Genomic DNA, 14,413 nt, shown 5'->3' on the forward strand with positions numbered 1-14,413 from the left:
TGTAATGCAGCTGTAAAGTTCTAGGATCGTACTTACTTTACATAATGCTTTTAAAATATGTTATCAGAATGTCTTTTTTTTTCTGCAGCAAGCAGAAAAAAACCTGCAGAGTATTGTTTTATGCAATCTCAATTAATCTCTGCTATTGTGCAGAGTCTTCTGTTTATCACCTTCACAGTGGATGGCGATACCTTTATCTAACAGAAGTGGAGGATCCCTCCTAGGTGCATGGGGTCTGTGAGGACAGTTATGTGAAGATTGCTACAAGTTCTGCATTGCCAGAGCTTTGGCAGGTTTGGCTCTTGGGGTTAGATGATTGTTCCGTTATTGTGTTGTGATCGCTAGCATGAGGAAGACCTGTTCTTGGCAGGTGTTTCTGGATATTCTTCTAACTTTTGCTGCTGTTGGAAATTTAGCTGTTGTGTCTTCTGTCTGTTCTGACAGAGTGTAGACCTGGATGACCACCACAAACCTGAGTTTAGAAGAGTTTTTAGTTCTTCCATTATTGAAAATGGACATCAGTCTTCATCAGGTAGGAACAGGGCATGAAATGAAGCAGTACTACTTGTAAAATACCTGATTGTGGCAGGCATAGAGCAGCTCTCGCATGTTGAAAGCATTAGAATTGGCTATGGTTTCAGCATGGATATTGTACTGTGGCACTGATACTGTTTAACTTGATTTCCTAATTAGGAGTTTAACTTTTAAACTTTATTGGCAAGCATGTGCTATGTTGTTTCATAGACTATTACTGTCACATTATCTTGGGGCGCTAGTGATAATAAGGCCTGTTATTCTGGGTGCCTTGGTAGCCTTGCATCCCAAAACGTTTCGCAAATTACCTGTCTGTTTCCATCATCCTTCAGCGGAGGAAGGAATTACTATCTCCATTTTAGAGAAAACTGAAGGCACAGGGTGTTTCATAAAACCGTGAAAAGAACAAGAATACTGACTCCTAACCCAGGGCAGGAGATTCTGGGTGGGGGCTGCAGAGAGGGAAGAGAAGGAGCTTACCTAATGCAGATGCTAGTGGATTAATGATCTGAAGAAGCTGTTCTTGCTGAGATTCATGTAGGACAGGTATGATCGCTGCAAGGATCACTTATGCTAGGGTTGTTTCTGCAGCATGCTGTAAATGGTATAATGTCCCATAGGGAGAACTAGGTGGAACAATTCCAATGACTTGTAAAATAAAGTTGTTGTGTGGAAATTGGTTTGTAACTTTGTTACAAATCTGCAAGTAAATTTACTTCCTCTCTCCTTTTCTTTTTATTCACTAGGTCAGGCAAAAGCCTCCCATGAACTGACCTCTTGTCACGTGTCAGACTCTTCCCCTGAAGCCCATGCCCCTGCAGTCACCTTACAGATGCCCCACCTTCCCGTAACTGCAGTAACCAGGATATCAGAGAAGTTTTCAGGAGAGACCATGTGTTCAACAGGAACAACTAATGCATCTGCTGCATTGCTGGGACAGAGCAAGAGCAAAAATGTGATGGCAGGGAAACCTTCTAACCAGTCAGGTAAAAGAGACAAAAATAATTTGTTTGCTGAAGCTGTGTCCCATTTTTTTACTTCAAGAAACTGGTGCTACAGGGATTGTCCTGTGAGCTAGTGGTAATTATGAAACCTTGATTCTATGGCTACATATTCCATGGTGGGACACTCTCATTTAGAATATTGTGGGTCCTAGGTGGAGCTTTAGGCTATAATGTCGCATCTACTGAGAATTTTTGCTGCCTAATATAGTTGAGTTCATAGTGCAGCCTATCTTCTAGCACAGTTACTGAATAAGTATCTCATCAACATGGCCAGCTATTTTAATGAAATTTGCAGGAGTTTTTAGTGATTCGAGACCTGAGGCCCCTTGAGAAGTTAGGCAGATACTTGGCTAATGGGTTCAACAATCATTTGGAGGGAGGAATGACCAACAGCAGACTGGCACATATACACAAGTCAGACTGATTACAGAATCTTATTTATATCTAAACTGAGTTTGAAAAAAAAAAAAGTCTCATTTCATTCATATTGAAGTCATTTATCTTTGAGCAGTATTTCATACACATTTAGTGATAGTGATACTTAGAGATCAGACTGTATATATGGGTCAGAAATTACAGAGAGAGACCAGATGGAATTGCCAACAAGAGATAGGGATTATTTGCAGATTATTCTTTCAACTTTTGTCTTATTAAAGCTAAGAATGTAGCAAAGCCTTCCTTTCTCTTTTTTTTTCTTCTGTCTCAGTGAAGGCCTGGAATTCAAGTACGGTGAGAACAATGAGTTCATCTGCCGCTGGAGGTGAGTCTTCCTATCAGCATGTCCTTACGAAACACAAATTGAGAGGCATTCCATGCTCCGTGTCTAGGGGACTCAGATCTGAGCATGTAGTTCTGATTAGGACGTACATGGTAATATTAAAATTGCTAACAAGACTGCATGCAGATTGTTTCCCAGGTATTGTGGAAACTTGTTCCGCTGTATCAGATTCTCAATCAGTTCAAAGCGAGGGGTACTTATCCTTCTTTGCCTAGTGGTGTACATGTATATTGTTAGGCTATCTCTGCAATGGAAACAATAGGTGGCAGAAAGGTCTGGCAGAACAGACCGTTTGAGCGGTGAAGATTTCAGCTGACCAAATGAAAACTGTGGCTGAATGCAAGGTAATGGCGGTTGGAAAGTGGTGGGCCCACCCTATGGATGTTGAAACAAATTCCTTTGAGCAGAATAGCAGTAAGTAGTCTCCTTCGTATATGAATGTGTCAAAGGACAAAATACCTTAAGTATTTTCGATTTCAGTCAAAACAGATGAGTGGAGCTCTATCGAAAAGTATTTCTGATTGATGTCGCCAAGCTGTTACTGTGTACACAACGTATTGGTATTTCACAGTGGTCTCAAGTGTCACTTTAACAAAGATGTAGCTTATCCAGAATAGGGATCATGCTCCTCCTCAGCTTAAAACCTCTGCCATCTGCACAAATACCTAGCAACAGTTTGTGGTCCCAAATTTGTCGCATCTGTATGCTGGCCATTTACCAGAGTGTTTTATGTGAGAAGAAAGTCTAGTTCATCTGGATCCCTTCTATAAGCAGCGGGGAGAGTTCAGCATTTTCAGAGAGTGATTTGGACAGTGATCAGGTTGGATTGCTTCGAAGATGCCAGTCTTTCTTCTTTGTGTATAGAAGGAGCCTTCAATAAATGAGTTGCTGGCTTATGCAACAAATTTTGACTTCAGTGTGTTGAAACTGGGCAAGCCGCTCTGTTGTTCTGCATTTACAGAGCATAACTGGAGTCCAGAGCTGGACTCTTAAGAGGCAAAGCACAAAAGGTAGAAAAAACTTCAGGGGTGGAGGGAGGAAGATGCAAAGTTGGTTTTAAGACACCTTTGCAAGCTTTGGAGTCTGTTCTACTTTACAAACTAAAACATTTCCTGGTGGAAATTAAGTAATTTAAATTATGCTCTCAGTCATGGCAGACTTCCCAGGACTCCTTACGTCTGCCAGAATGACTGTTGCAAGCTAAGCTGTAGCACCATTTCTTCCTTTCACTGAAATGTCTGTGGCAGTCTGCTCTCCTCTGAGATCTGCACGAGGGCCTGAAATGATCCAGCTTTCCTAAGGCAGTTTTAATCAAAGGCATCCTTTCACAGCCCTTTCTGATATGTTTACACCATCCTCACTGCAGTGCAACAATTTTGCAGAGGGATTGAACCCCTGGGGAAAATCCCTCCCCAGCTTGTTAGCTCGTACTGGAAGTGAGACAGAGACCTGTAAAAACCGATGCGTAGCTATTGGGAAATGGTTTGAAAACGTATGAGGAAAGGAGATAAAAACAAGTTTCTGCCCTGATGCATCTTGTTTTTCCTGCTTTTATACAGAGAATACCACTTCTGTCACTAAGTCCGTCTCAACAGTGAGCTATGGGACGAGTAGTGGAACCAAAACTGGTGAAAGGTATGCATTTTTCTTGACATTTTGTTAGGCCATTGTGGTCAGTATAGTCTCAAGGGAAAGGTGTTCTGGTGGCTTGGAGAACAGATGAGTGCCAGATGTTGTATTTTAAGTGGGTTAAAGGTTGTGAACTTCCCTGAGGGCTAAGTGGAACAGAGATGGGAAGGGATAAAAAATCTTTGGTAGAGCAGTTTAAAGCAGTCCTAATTGTGGGTTTCAGCATTGCTACAGTGTTAGTCAGTAAAACTGTCAGTGCCAGCATGGATTTCTGTTAGGAGGAGCAAGTTGTCAGGCCCTTTGAAAATACTTTTAAAAATACTCAGCTGTGCTGAAATTTCGACTTTGGGCTTATTTTTGGAAACCAATGCATGACTGCCGTCAAATATCCTTAGTTTGGCTAGCCTAGAGTTTAGTTTGTAGATAAATGCCTTGATGAGGACTGAGGACTACTGCACATTCTTGATTAACTCGGAGTCGCAGTTGCTTAGTATAGCATTACACAGTATCACAATTACTACTGGCGTATCCAGGCATCCTCAGCATGCAAAATATCCATCCAGAAAAATGGGAGGTCAGCCAGTTTAAATCTCTTAAATTGGGATTGCATCTGCCTTGAAAATTATTCCAAATTTGGTGTTACATTTCTTCTTAGTTCCAACATCAGCACTTCAATATTTGAGTCATGATGCACTGAGCACCCTAGAGAACTTGCCGTCAGATCTGACCTCCATCTGTCCCAGAAATTAATGTGTGACACTGATGTCATTGCTCTTTGCCACCGTTTCCCCATCTCTGTCACAGGGAACACTTCCAAATGCAATGTGTGGCTTCCGTCATTAATGAAGCGGTTTATGGCTCAAACAAACACAAATTAGAATATAATCCTATATTTCTTGATCAAATTACCAGCCTGCAGTCAGTGAAGCAACACTGACATGAGCTCAGGATTCTGTGTACTGTAAGTAAAATTTTCAAAAGTACTTCCTGAATTACTCTTCAAGTTCCATTTCTAAAATGTGAGTTACCCTCCAGGTAACCCCAAGGTTGGAAATTAAAGGGCTTTAGTGCTCCTGTGCGGCCACATTTTTTTTTTTTTTCTTTTTGTTCTTAAAGGTTTTTAATTTTTGTTCTACTCAGTGCTGTAAAGCATTTGTGACTTACCCAGCTATGTCTCTTTTGTAAAGTACCTTAGACTCTTCTATACTTAAGTGCTGTGGTCTGTCTATAAAACTTTGACTTAAACTGCTTTTGACTCATTCAGGTCCTCCCGAAATGACAGTTTTGGGAGGGTTAGAGTAGGCAACAGTTGGACCTTTATGTTGACTCATGGCACTGCAGAGAGTTGCTTTGTTGTTTAACCACGTGCTTTCCATGTTGTGTTTCTCCAGTGCCACTGACAGTTACTGCAATGTGACCCCCAGCTCTCGCTCCTCTCCTCCCACTGTACATCGCCAAGTTGAAAGGAGGCGAGAACTGGTGCGGTCTCAGACGCTCCCACGAACTTTAGGAACACAAGCCAGGAAAGCGCTTTTCGAGAAATTTGAACACGATGGTGGAAGGTATGTCAGACCCCTTGTCTCCAGAATGGGTTTGTTAATGGGAAACTAATTTGTCAATTGTTACCAGCAGAGGACAGCTGGGTGGGAGGACTCTCTCAGTGTAGGATTTTGAGCTAAGGGACAACATGAGGTCACTTATAGCTTCGCTGACTTCACAGACTGAGCCCTGGGAATTCACAGCTACAGATCTCTCTGGCTTTGGCGTTGTTCAGCTGAAGCAGCAGGTGCCTTTTATGAGGAAAGGGACCTGTGAAAGCTGCCTTCTCCATCATTATAAGAGACTGGGAATATAGTGACTTTCTGTTGCCATTCATTAAGGTCCAGAAGTGTGGACTGTTCTTTATGCACCATGATGGGGGTAGATTTAAATAGATTTAAATAGAATAGGGCTTGGAATCTTGGCTTTAGTGAAATGAAAATGAGTTTTTCTTGCAGGGCCAACAAGTTGAAGTTTCAGCAATGTCTTACTCAAATATCACCTGGTCAGGGACTGACTTAGGCAAGGTTGCATAGATGTTGCTGACAAGTAGGTTTAAGTTTTTCTAGAATGTAATTTAATCTGGTCTCTGTTAATTTTCCAGAGGAAGAGGAGAATCCAGAGCTAAGCTGAAGAGGTCGCAGAGTTTTGGGGTTGCCAGCGCTAGCAGCATTAAACAAATTCTGTTAGACTGGTGTCGCTCAAAAACCATAGGATACAAGGTGAAGATATGCTAGCACTTTCAGCTCTCTCTTTTTCCAGAGAATTTTCAACAAAAGCATACCCAAAAAGTGAATGTAAAACATGCTAGACAATGAGTTAACTTCCTTAAGGTCATCAGGTTTTGTGTGGGTAATGCAAATATCGTGGTTTGCACGGGCAGCACTTCAAGACAGTCAGATTCTGTATGTCTGTCAAAGCAATGCATTAGTATTTGTCTGAAAGCCTACATGTTTGTTCTTATGGATATAGACTTCAGTATATACTCACACATTCTTTTCTTAGTTGCAGGCTGTGATTTTTGCTTTCTCATTATATATGGCAAGATCTCAATAACATTTTGCCAGTATGTGGAGACTATCGCCCTTTTGCTACACAGGTTGAGGTTGAGTCCCGTAGTGTTAGCGAGCTAATTTCTATGAGGTAACATCAGTGTAGCTAAAAGAATTCAGCAGTTGACATTTCAGTAATTTTACCTGGCCTTAAACTGCAGTTGCCAAAGCAATTTCCAGGAGAAAGAAATCTTTTTCTAGGGTTTTTTTTGTGTGTGTAATATGTTTTTCAACGTTACTGTAAAATGTGTGTTATTATTGCCAAACTCTAAATTATAGTATACACAAACAGAACTAGTGAAAATTATTGTTACTTACCAGAAAAGCTGGGGCTTGAATTTTATATGATGGGAAAGCAGCATGAGACAAGAGCCCAAATTTGTTTCTTTTCACTGTGGCAGTTGAAAGTAACAATAAGCATTTCTCGTAAGAATCAAGTTTTGCAGTAGGTATAATTCTTCCTTTATTTCTACCTATCTGTGTCTAAACAGGCATTGAATTGGGCCTTACTGAAAAGCAAAGCAAGCAAGCATAGTCTTTATCTAGTGTTACTCACAGCCACAAAATGAACCGTTCTTCAATTATAAATACTTTGCAGGGATAAGCAGTGTCCTTACTTTCTGCAGATACTGAGCTGGTGCATTGAGCATGCTCCAGAGCTCACTGATGTTGGCAAGATTCTTTCCGGTATTTTCAGTGGGCTTTTTGATCAGGGAGTGCGTGTCTGCTTTGCATCTGGGCATTTCAGGCAAAAGGCTTTCGTTGCCGAGCGTGCCGTTTTTTCTCACAATACGAATAATGTAAGGGATATACAAAGAGGGGAAGAAAAACAAAGCCTGTACTCTGTTGCTTTGGCTAGTGGGAGAGAAGGACAGAAAACTGCAGTGAGCAAAAGCAGCTGCTCTTCCCTGTTCTCCCGTGCTGCGTTAACATGTGTGTTTTTTCATCATGACAGCACATTGATCTCCAGAACTTCTCCTCAAGCTGGAATGATGGGATGGCATTCTGTGCTCTTGTGCATTCTTTCTTTCCTGAAGCTTTTGATTATAATAAGCTTGACCCAGCTAATCGCAAGCAGAACTTTGAGCTGGCCTTCACCATGGCTGAGTGAGTATCACATTAGTTCTCTGTGAAGTGCTTCCAGTTCAACTCTAATGCAGCTGGGCAGCAGTGAAGAGTTTAAGTGTTCTTCTTGTAGATCCTTTATCACTAGCTTACATGTGTCATGCCAGAAAAGATAATAAAGCTCTGCATAGAGAATGTATAGAATAGCAGACTTGGCAGTCTAAAATCAGAGGTGGTTTTACCAGGCACAGGATAATTCACTGGAGTCCTATGCTCAGGTCTTTCACAGTCTTCAGGCAGTACTTGAATTCTGCATTCTCACCTCTGTGATTCTCACCAGCCTTAGCACTGACACCCTAAACTTGAGTTATGCCTTGTGAGTTATGCTTGGACAGAAGAGGAAAAAAACCCCTACTTTTCTCTCTGTATGTTTTTTTTTTTTTGGGGGGGGGTGGGTATTATTATTATTTGATATTATTTGATGATTAAATAATTTGCCAATATCGATCATAAAAAAAAAAAATTGAGTTCATAGAGCACAAAGCATCCAATGTTTACTGACAGTCCACAGGAACTGGACATACAACTTGTAGTTTCTTAGCCAATCCCACCTCTTTGATACCTGATTTGAATTTGAAGCATGTTAATATATGCATCCAGTCTCTGTGGAAAAACTGTGATCCCTGAGTGGCAGGGAACAAGTAGATTAATTTTTGGAATTGGGTTTTGTGGGAGGATTCACCTCTGTCTGTACATTGCTTTGGTTGAACAAGAATGAAGGTTGAATTCAGTGTAAGTCGAGTTAGATCAAGGCTGAGAGCTTCTCAATATCTCAACCTGGTAACTGCATTTTTGTAAAATGGACAGAGCTAATGCCCTCAGTCACACTGTCCTGATCCTTTGGATGCAGTATACCAAGCAATGAAATGATAACTGGTTTGTTAAAGTCATTATAAGTGTGAACCTGTCAGCTAGAAATAGTAACTTTTTTAACACAGTATCTACATGATTCTTACTTGCTGTTTTGTCTGACTTGTGTAACAGTAAGAACACCTCATGTGGTATACAGCTGGGTTTGGTACACTCTTTCTGAACACTAACGGGATGTGGGAATACATGGCTAAAGTTTCCTGCAGCTTCTGATACAGCTTCAAATACTGGTAGCACCACCCTGAAGCTCTGGAGTTCTTTCAGAGCATTTTGGGGTTTTGTTGTTGTTTTTTGGGGGGTTTTGTTTGTTTGTTTTTGATTTAAATTAAAGCAGTAACTTACAGAACTGGATTTGCCATTTGCCATTTCAGAGAAAAGCTTTGAAAATTCTTAGCATAATGTTGGCTGTCCTTATTGCAACCCCTAGCAAAGGAATTTATCTAGGAATTACAAGGAATTACAATTACAAGGAATTACAATATGCACACACATATGAATGTATATATAAAAAAAAATTGTTGCTTGTCAGTGAGTTGAAAGAGATTCTATGACACTTTTAGGTGGCTGATCTCTAAAGTAAAACTATCTACAACTCTCAAAGGAGAGTTGCAATGTTTTCTATCTCAGTTTATGTATAACAGTAAGTATAGGGGAGAACAGAAGACAGCATGCACGCAACAGTAAGAAACATTAGGTAAGAGGTATCTAGAGAAATGACTACTTCATAGCTGTGATTGCTTTTAAACTAACTGTTCTCTTCTAGTGCCAGAAAAGGCTGCTCTTTTAGTTACCGCTGTTCATGCCAGTACGAGCTCTGCTGATCAAATTGATTCCTGCCCTTGTGATTTTTTTTCATCCTAGGCCTCAGCAGATCTGTTCCTTTCTGCTGGTCCAGATCACAGTCAGGCTTCTCCTCTCCAACCTGATCGTGTGAGATTGTTGTCCAAGTCACTCACACCTTGAAGACATGGGGGTGGTGGAGAACAAATGATCCATAGCCACATGGGCCTTCATTGGCACACCTCTTCTCTTTTGTGTTTTCCCATTCTTTTGGAGATTACTATGTAATAACCAGAAAAACTCATGATTTGCAAACTTGCATGATGCTGCTTACTGAAACTTGGGCAGAGGAATGTCAGATTGAGCTACATGCTACAGATACGAAGGATGTGAATGGTTGCCAGTTGGGGGGGAAAAAAAAACCCAAAACCTAACAAACCCTACAGGGCTTTGGAACAGATCCCAGTGTAGAGGAAGAGAGGAAAAGAACAGGAATATTCCACGGTCACAAAAATAACAATCTCCAACCTGAGCTTGATCATTGTGAAATGAAATGTTGCTGATAAACCTCAGGATTTCTTAAATGCCCCAGCGATGCTCAACTCAGAGCAGAAAATGAATCTTGGAAGTAGTTACAGGCCTTAGATTTAACTCTTTATTTGCTGTATCTGTTTTATTGTTACTACTGCAGGAAGATGGCTCATTGCGATCGTCTGATAGAAGTGGATGACATGATGGTGATGGGTCACAAGCCAGATCCCATGTGTGTCTTTACCTATGTCCAATCTCTGTATAATCATCTACGACGCTTTGAATAAAACAATTGACATCTCTCCAGCCAGAAGGGTCAAGTACAGTACGCTAATGGGCAGAGTGCCATTTTGCCAATGGAACACAGTGTTATTTCTTGCTTCTTATTGTCCCTTTGCTTATGTTCAACTGCGTGGCTGGCTGACTGAAGTGTTGCTGAGCAGCGCCCCGAAGTGTTGATCACATCAACATGTCAGTAATACAGACATATGTTTGAAAGAGTCAAAAAAACCATAGGGAAAGTCAAATGCTGTCATTTTGGTGCTAGTAGTAGGTTGGATTTTTAATATTCTTGTGTTCAAAGATGACAGGAAGCTACTTTGCTGCTCCTATCTCTGTTAGGCTGGGGACACAGTTTTATGCCGTGACAGGTAACTCTGCTAGGAAGGTGTTCCCTCTGAAAATACAGGTAAAACTCCAGAAGATAGCACCTTCAACGCCATTTCTCTGTTGAGCGTAGCACGAAATAGCAGACGGACAAGGAAACTTCCGTTTAGCGAATGATAACCTGGAGTACTCAACCACTAGGACAATATTGCCTCTCCTCCAACTCTGCTACCCCACTCCAGCATACATGCACACACGCACATGCATCAAACAGGCATTGTTCTGCTCTCTTAAAGCAGATAGAGAACATGGCTTCTTACATGCTGACTGAGGTGACAGATAACTACCATGTTACATGACAGTGTTTGTCTGTAATGGTCAAATCTGAAGTGATTTGCTTAGAGGCTTACTAAAGCCTCTGCTGGCAGTCCTGGATTAATTTCTTGATCATGAAGAATAGCAACAGTTCTGTGTATGAGAGTGTGTGTTTGCATGATTTAGGATTACAGGAAAGAGGGGAGCTACCAAGGTACAAAATCCTCTGAACAGTTGTAATAGAAGGAAGACTGTAGTGTGCTTTGACCTGGACTCTGGGGGAGAGCAACTCTCCAGTGTGAACAGGAATGAAGTCTTTACGACTTGCTCAGTCCTCATGCTGACTCTGAGGTAGACAGGTAATATGCCAAAAAAATACGAAAGATGTGGGAGTTCTGAAGTGCCTTGGACTAGGTTCCATTTTCAGTTAAATTAGCGTTAAAACCACAATACAGTGGGACTGTTCTGAATTTAGTGGACAAAAAGGTTGTATGTCGCCCTTTCTGGTTTTTTTCTGTGATAAATCAACAGAGCTTTGTTTTCACAGTGAATATTAAAAACAAAAACCACTAAAAAAAAAGCATACTTAAAAAAAGCCTTTTAAAATTATTTCTTCCCTAAGAACAGGCTCATAGAAAGTAAAAAATGAAAGCCATGAGCCCTCTGCTCATGCTAGAGAATGTTTTTTTTTAACCTGCATTTGTGCTTTTTGTAGATATTTATAAAGATGACTTTGGTTCTGTATTGATGACCATTTGTAATAAAATATGTCAAACGCTTTTCAGATTTACTGCTTCTCTTTAGAATGAAGTGACAGATAACAAAGTAAAATCAGTGAAAAGAACCCAGAGCTTTTGCTTAGAAGATTTTTTGTTCTAGTCATGATGCTATGTGCTCTGAATTTCAGTTTTAAAAGGTACAGTTCAGTGACATTTGGAATGTGATTTTAGTTCAGCCTCCCTTTCTAGTCAAGTTTACTTAAGAAACCAGGAATGAAACAACAACTTTGTTAGCAATGTCAAAAAAACCCCTCCAAACACCAAAAGTGTACAAAGGTAAAGTATTAAGTTAACTGCTGAAGGTCTAGATCGTAAAGTTCTGTTTGAAGCGTAGCTAGGCTGTTGCTATGACACTATGGAAACAGTTTGAAAGACTTCTAAATACCCATCTTAAGTATCTGAAAGATACTTGGTCAAACTAGCAAGATCCTTGGTGTTGCTAATCTCACAGCTTTAATGCAAGCAGACGGAGGTTGTGTGAGCTGTTTGTCATATGACTGCCACTGTCTTCAGTTTTTGTCTTTGTCTTGAATTCTTATAAATCAGAGGACTAAGTGTGCACCTGTTGCTCCACCAAATGCACCATAAGGACACTGTGCTTGTGTTTTGGAGAAGTGATTAGAGTAGCATGATGAGAAATCTGTCCACAGCACGCACATGCGATATACGTATTTACATTCTTACAGCAAATACTTTTCATTGACTAGCAGAGGCAAGTTCCATCGTAGCTACAACAAAAGTGGCAATGCTGGCTTTATAGGTCACGTTCCTTCAGAGTCCCAGGTCATGGATGATTTTCCTGTGTGGTATGAGTGTTAAAGACACAGGTAAGTAAGTGCTTGGCCAATTTAAGCCTAGTAGCAAATAATCATAAAAGGAAGTTTTAGACAGTAAAATTATTGCCAATTCATCAGGAGGAGTTTACATCTTGTCTAGAATTTAGCTTGTTTTCACAGCTACCCAGAAGCTCTTTGTACAGGTTTTTTAAAGTCTTCCCACTTCGGAGAGTTGATGGTAAAGAAACCTGGTACTTGCCAGCAAACTGATTGCAGGGGAGTGGAAGACTGTAAGCTGATTTTAACTGCTGGTGGTTCGCTTATAGGAAGATTAGGGAGATGGTGCTATAGCATAATTTTAGAAAAACCTACAGCTTTGTGCATTAAGAAGTCTGACCTACATGAATAACCTTGACTACTAGATTGTATGATTATACTGAAATTAAAGTATGTAATGTATGCCCCCTGCTGGATTTAGTATTTTTAGATTAAAAAAAAAATGTGGAGAGCATGTGTACATATATGACAGTAAATGTGTTTAGCATAAGTGATAAAGAGAACAATATATTAAGTTGGCATAGTATATGTTTTACACAGATGGACTGTTTCCTGGATTTTCTAGTGTTTCTGCACTGTATCTAAAATTCAGTGCTATCTAAGTGCTATTGGCAACTTGATCCTACTTTTAAAGGCTAGATCAATTTGTTCCGTGCAAGATTTTCAAAATAAGCTCAGCAGAGACATCACCTGCTTTTTAAAACTATGTTTGCACATAGCTTCCTGCAGCAGGGAAGTTCTCCTCCCTGAAACTACAATAATTGGATGGATGCCTTTCATCACTTCTCCCTTTGTGTGACATTTCCAATAAAGTGTTTACTGTAAACGTATGCTCAAACCAGTGCAAGCTCTTGGATACATGTAATGAGGTATAAACTAGCCCACATGGTTCCCCCTGTGTGATTAATTTAAACCTGGCCTGGCTTACAGAGATAGTTTTAAAGTGTCCAAAATAAAAGTTGGCATTACTTTATGTAATGTGCATTTAAAAGCCGCTTTTGGTTATGCTGAAAGAGCTCTATGTCTCAATGAAGCCTCAGTTGAGTTAACACAGAAGTACAGAATAGTTTGGGTTGGAAGAGACCTTCAAAGGTCATCTAATCCAACACCCCTGTAATGAGCAGGGACATCTTCAACTAGATCAAGTTGCCCAGAGCCCCGTCCAACCTGACCTTGAATGTTTCCAGGGATGGGGCATCTCCCATTTCTCTGGGCAGCCTGTCCCAGTGCCTCACCACCCTCACAGTGAAGAATTTCTTCCTAATATCTCATCTAAATCTACTCTCCTTCAGCTTGGTGATCCTCCCTTGTCCTGTCACTCCATGCCCTTGCAAACAGTCCCTCTCCAGGTTTCCTGTGGCCCTTTCAGGTACTGGAAGGTGCTCTAAGATCTCCCCGGAGCATTCTCTTCTCCTGGGTAAACAACCCCAACTCTGTCTGCACAGATTATTCCGGACACTAGTGGAACACCAGAATTCAGACATGTTACATTAGTCCACTTTGCAATTTTAGCAACATTGAAAGCAAGCAGTTTATGATCCTGCAGTATCAGCTCAATCTAGAGAAATCGCTCCCTTCAATGCATTGCCACAGCAGTTTGGATGACAGCTTAATCCTCTGAAGAATGAGACTAATGCATCTAATAAGGAACATGGCGGCACATTTAATTTAAATCTAGTCTGGTTATGTTGGCTGTTTAGATTCCTCCACAGATAATGTAAGATATTTTTCCAGCCTCTGAGGACTTTGGCAACTTGCTCGTAAGTAATGAGCCTACTTTCTATCTCCAGACACAGTTCACCAAGGCAAGGAACTGCTCCTTTGTGAAATCCTTTACAAAGGCATTGGCACGGGATGTGGTAGGTGACCAGCATTTCAGCAGCACAGAAGTTGGCGTTAGCTCATCGGTACTTCTATACCGAGGAGGGTTTGCTTGTTCATCCAGCTGTAACTGTGCTTGTACGTGTTGTGCGGGAAAGGCGGTGCAGCTTTCAGCACACCCTGTGCAGAACGCGGTACAAAGCGTTACGCAATTCTT

At 40.8% G+C, this 14,413-nt stretch overlaps 1 protein-coding gene across 2 annotated transcripts in view; it reads left to right on the plus strand.

The window, feature by feature from the left end:
• SMTNL2 (smoothelin like 2) overlaps window positions 1-11,542 on the plus strand; it is a 29,996-nt gene extending 18,454 nt beyond the window's left edge. For both annotated transcript variants that reach the window (XM_075771238.1, XM_075771237.1), the window contains exons 2-9: window positions 445-532; window positions 1,281-1,520; window positions 2,245-2,298; window positions 3,876-3,951; window positions 5,337-5,507; window positions 6,089-6,206; window positions 7,492-7,643; window positions 10,003-11,542. In XM_075771238.1, the coding sequence (XP_075627353.1) occupies window positions 445-532; window positions 1,281-1,520; window positions 2,245-2,298; window positions 3,876-3,951; window positions 5,337-5,507; window positions 6,089-6,206; window positions 7,492-7,643; window positions 10,003-10,129 (1,026 nt within the window). In that variant the 3' untranslated portion in view covers window positions 10,130-11,542. The remainder of the gene's footprint in view (window positions 1-444; window positions 533-1,280; window positions 1,521-2,244; window positions 2,299-3,875; window positions 3,952-5,336; window positions 5,508-6,088; window positions 6,207-7,491; window positions 7,644-10,002) is intronic.
• The last annotated feature ends 2,871 nt before the right edge of the window (window positions 11,543-14,413 follow it).

This window comes from Balearica regulorum, chromosome 19 (genome assembly GCF_011004875.1).
Source record: "Balearica regulorum gibbericeps isolate bBalReg1 chromosome 19, bBalReg1.pri, whole genome shotgun sequence".
Classification (NCBI taxonomy): domain Eukaryota; kingdom Metazoa; phylum Chordata; class Aves; order Gruiformes; family Gruidae; genus Balearica; species Balearica regulorum.